Source organism: Panthera uncia, chromosome B4 (genome assembly GCF_023721935.1).
Source record: "Panthera uncia isolate 11264 chromosome B4, Puncia_PCG_1.0, whole genome shotgun sequence".
Taxonomy (NCBI): domain Eukaryota; kingdom Metazoa; phylum Chordata; class Mammalia; order Carnivora; family Felidae; genus Panthera; species Panthera uncia.
In genome coordinates this window covers 4659382-4663313 of record NC_064809.1, presented here as the reverse complement: position 1 = coordinate 4663313, position 3932 = coordinate 4659382, and the positions used below count along the sequence as shown (strand labels likewise).

Sequence of the window (3932 nt, the reverse complement as noted above, 5' to 3'; positions counted from 1 at the left end):
TGAGGGATCCTGGAGGTGTGTGTCCTACCTGCTGCTTGGCCTCATGATGGAAGTGATGGAAACGGCAGGCGGTGGTCTGGGGTCTCTGGGGGGTCTCTGGGGGTGGTGGGGAGCTTGTCACCTTCTTTCCAGCCTGCCCGGGCCCTCACCCGCAGCCCGGCTCCGGGAACACCTGAAGGAGGGTCAGGGGCTCGTCAGGAGGTCTTTGCACAACCGCTCGCTCCTGCGCTGGCCCACGGACTCCCCACGGGAGCCCCCAAAGCCCGTTAAAATGCCCGCAGGGCAGTTCCCACAAGACGCCTGCGATTCTAAGACCTGCTTCGGCTGAATCAGCGGGAGGCTGGGTGGAAGGCGCACAGAGACGCCTTGTCCCCTTCTAGCTGTGTGTCAGCAGGCACACAGGTCCCCCATACTCGCAAGGGCTGAGCTGGGCCGACAGCGGGAAAGCAGGGGTTAAATGCCCACTCTCCAGCCGGGCCCACGCGCCACGGCGGGGACCTGGTTGACGCTGAGCGCGGTGGAGGAAGACCTCTGAAGACCTCACCTGCCCCTTCCCTTCCTGAAGCATTTAGGAGGTGGAATCCTTTTGTCCCTGGAGGGTGACGTCAGTGTTCCCCCTGGCAGGTGGGACCATCATGCGCGTCTGAACCGCTGCGGTGACGGCTGGCTGGGCGCCCCGAGGGAGCGGCGGCCCTGACATCTGGACGCTCCATCCGGCACGTGGACGTGTTGCCAGTGCACGACCCGTAGGCGTTCTGCCAATCCCCGCGGTCGGGGGCTGCGGGGAGGCTCAGCTCCATCAGGCTCAGCCCCCGGCCCAGCCAAAAGGGCCTGCAGTCAGGCCCGCCCTCCTCTCCCACGCCGGGAGGGCCTTCCCAGCTGCACTGCGTTGGGGCATTCCTGCCCCAGACCCTGCCTCAGTGTCCTCTCGGCCCCAGCCCCTTCCCGCCTCGTCTTTTCCCTTGGACTCAGGGGCGGAATTTCCTCGGTGGAGGCCAAGGCCAAGTCGCCAGGCCACACGGAGAGTTAGAGCTGCAGGGGTCGCCTAAAGGCGATGGCAACAGCAGCTGTCATTTATTAAGCGCCTACTGCATGCCGGGCATGTTAAGGAGATGATTTCTAACGCTCACAGGTGCTCGAGAGAGGCACTATCAGAGTCCTCAGTCACGGCAGAGGCGAAGGGGCAATGGAGAGGCCGCGCAGTGTGGCCGAGGGCACAGCCCTGCGTGCAATCCCGGCCCCGTCACCTCCCAGCTGTGGGGCATCCGGCAGATTTCTCAAGCTCTGCATGTCTCAGCTTCCTCGTCTGCGAGACGGGGAGGCTGCTGATGCAGCTCGTGCACAGGCTCGTGGCGGGCTCCTGTGCCCGCAGGGTGCTCACGACGGTGCCCAGCGCCCAGGAGGGGCTGCGGGAACACCTGCTAGCCTCACGGAGAAGCAGAGCGCTCCGGGCCGTCAGCAGCCAGCTGCAGGCACAAGCCTGGAGAGTCCAGTCTGTCTGGCCCCGGTGCCCATGTTCTTCATTGTACACACGAGGAAACACGCGTGGTGGGGACGGGGTGTTGGGGGAAAGGACTTAAGGCAAGATGGGCCAGGGGCTTTGTGACCCTCCCAGGGCCGACAGCCATTGCGTGAGTTGATGAGAGCCTCGGGGCAGCATCCACGGCACCAAACACCGCCTCAACCTGGGCAAGGTCTCTCTGACCCCCGGGTGATCCGGTGCGGCCTCTGAGGGATGCCAGCAAATGCGGGAATAACCATCTCAGGGGCTGGACAGGTGGCTCGCATCCACCCCCCGCCCTGGTCCTGTACCGTCAGAGCACGGCGCATCCCGGAGACCGCAGGTGACAGAAACCCACCGTCAGGCTGCCTTCCCACCTGTAACCCGCCTGGGTTTCCAGGGCTCTGTGCTGCCTCTTAACTGCTCTTTGCTACTGACTTCTCCATTTTACTTGAAATAAACATTCAAGGTTTGCCTTCCTTAGGCTTCTCTCTTTTCATTACCCTCTCCACTGCTAGGTTTCATCGCCTCTCCAAAATGCACAAAAATGGAGACCCCGCCTCATTTAAACGCTGGACTAGCAACAAGGATCGTTTCCGCGGAGCCAGAACAGAAGGAGCCACGACGGGGACGCAAACGTTTTATTATCCCCCGTGGTTCCCTCTCCCTCTCGCTCATATTTCCCTCCGTGAAGTTGAACAGGAACATGTTACAACTGAGCCCAGCTTTACTACCGGCCTCAAAGGATGAATCGCAGACAAGCAAGCACCCGGTGGAAAGAGGGGGTGTCTCCCAGGAAGCCGGAGCTCAAGTGTCAATGTCTCTGTCAGCCTCTCCCCCGGGCCGGGCCCCTCCCGCCCGCAGAGGGAGCCTTCCGGCCACAGAGGCTCTGAAACCCCCCGGGCGCTGGGGTTCCCGCTGCCCTGGCCCCAGTGCTAAGCGGCCCGCAGGTCCCAGCCCAGAGGGCTCTGTGACGCCACGCTGCGCCCTCCCCAGGTCACCGTCAGGGCAGTGACGTCACTGCTACTCCTGAGTTTCAGAGGCACTTGGCGTTTGCTGGGCTCGAGGGTGGCCCGTGTCATTCCGGCTGAGAAGAGGCCGGGGGAGGGTCGGCAGGAGAGAAGGCGACAGAGTGAGGTGCAGGAAGCAGGGTGGAATCACCCGGGCGGGGGAGAAGCAGAGCCCAGGTGGGCGGGAGGGGTGCAGGGAGCGATGCCAGGCCGAGGTTCCCGCCCGAGCCGGAGGCAGAGCCCTCGGCCAAGCCGGGCGGCCCCTCACTTGGAGACCAGCATGTGCACGAACTCCTCGTAGTTGACCTGGCCGTCCCCGTCCACGTCGGCCGCCCGGATCATCTCGTCCACCTCGTCGTCGCTCAGCTTCTCCCCGAGCCTGGTCATCACGTGCCGCAGCTCGGCCGCGCTCACCAGGCCGTTGCCGTCCTTGTCGAACACGCGGAAGGCCTCCCGGATCTGCTCCTCGCTGTCCCTGCCCCTCAGCTGCCGGGCCATCATGCCCAGGAACTCAGGGAAGTCCACGGAGCCATTGCCGTCACGGTCGATCTCGCCCACCATGTCCCGGAGCTCGGCCTCCGTGGGGTTCTGGCCCAGGGACCGCATGACGGTGCCCAGCTCCTGGGTGGTGATGGCGCCGTCCCCGTCCTTGTCGAACAGGCAGAAGGCCTCCCTGAACTCGGCCACCTGTTCCTCCGTCAGCTGGTCGGCCATGGAGGGAGCGGTGGCAGCGGCCGGGCTCCGGGGGACAGGTGGCCGCACTAGGGGCGCCGGCTGGCTGGCCGTCTGGCCCGGGCTTGACTGGCGGGCGCTTAAGAAGGAGCAGGGCTCCGCTGGCACCCCGACTCCCCGCCCCGCGGTTGCCCGGGGCCGGGCACTGTTGGAACAGGAGTCGGCACCAGGAACGGGCCGGTGGAGGGTTGGGCTGCGGCCAGCGCCTGTGTGCGCGCGCGCGCGCGCGCGCGCGCGCGTGTGTGTGTGTGTGTGTGTGTGTGAGCTGCTCCCGCCCGCCCCACTGGCAGCTGTTGGGAACCCCCCGCGGGGACTCCCTGTCCCCTCCTCCTGCCCCATCGCCAGACCCTGCACTCAGTGAAACGAGCAGTTTCCCTTCTGGGAAAGTTCGGGCAGGATGAAAGGCAGAGGTTGCCTTGGCCTGAAGGGAACTCGTTTCCTTGTCCGGATTCCCAAAGCCTGAAAGCCCTCGCTTTCCCAAGAGGGTTTTCAGAGAATGAACAAAGGCTTTCTCCTTCAGGTGGAAGCAGACTGTCTTCTCACCTTCAGAAGAAACATGAATGGAGAAGGTTTTCCTCCAACGTGTTCACTCCTCGATATGTATCGAGGGCCTACTGTGTGCAAATACTGTTCTAGAAGCTGGGAATAGAGCCAGGGACAAGACAGGCAACTCCCAGGCCTCCAGAAGC

At 64.0% G+C, this 3932-nt stretch overlaps 1 protein-coding gene across 1 annotated transcript; it reads right to left on the bottom strand.

The window, feature by feature from the left end:
* Window positions 1–2129: 2129 nt before the first annotated feature.
* LOC125918572 (calmodulin-like protein 3) lies at window positions 2130–3410 on the bottom strand. The gene has a single exon (XM_049624567.1). The coding sequence runs from the start codon at window positions 3223–3225 to the stop codon at window positions 2776–2778; it is 450 nt and encodes a 149-aa protein (XP_049480524.1). The 5' UTR covers window positions 3226–3410; the 3' UTR covers window positions 2130–2775.
* Between the last annotated feature and the right edge of the window lie 522 nt (window positions 3411–3932).

What these genes read in the sequence shown, in the direction of transcription:
- LOC125918572 (XM_049624567.1), bottom strand. Translation starts at nt 3,225, where the DNA reads ATGGCCGACCAGCTGACGGAGGAACAGGTGGCCGAGTTCAGGGAGGCC.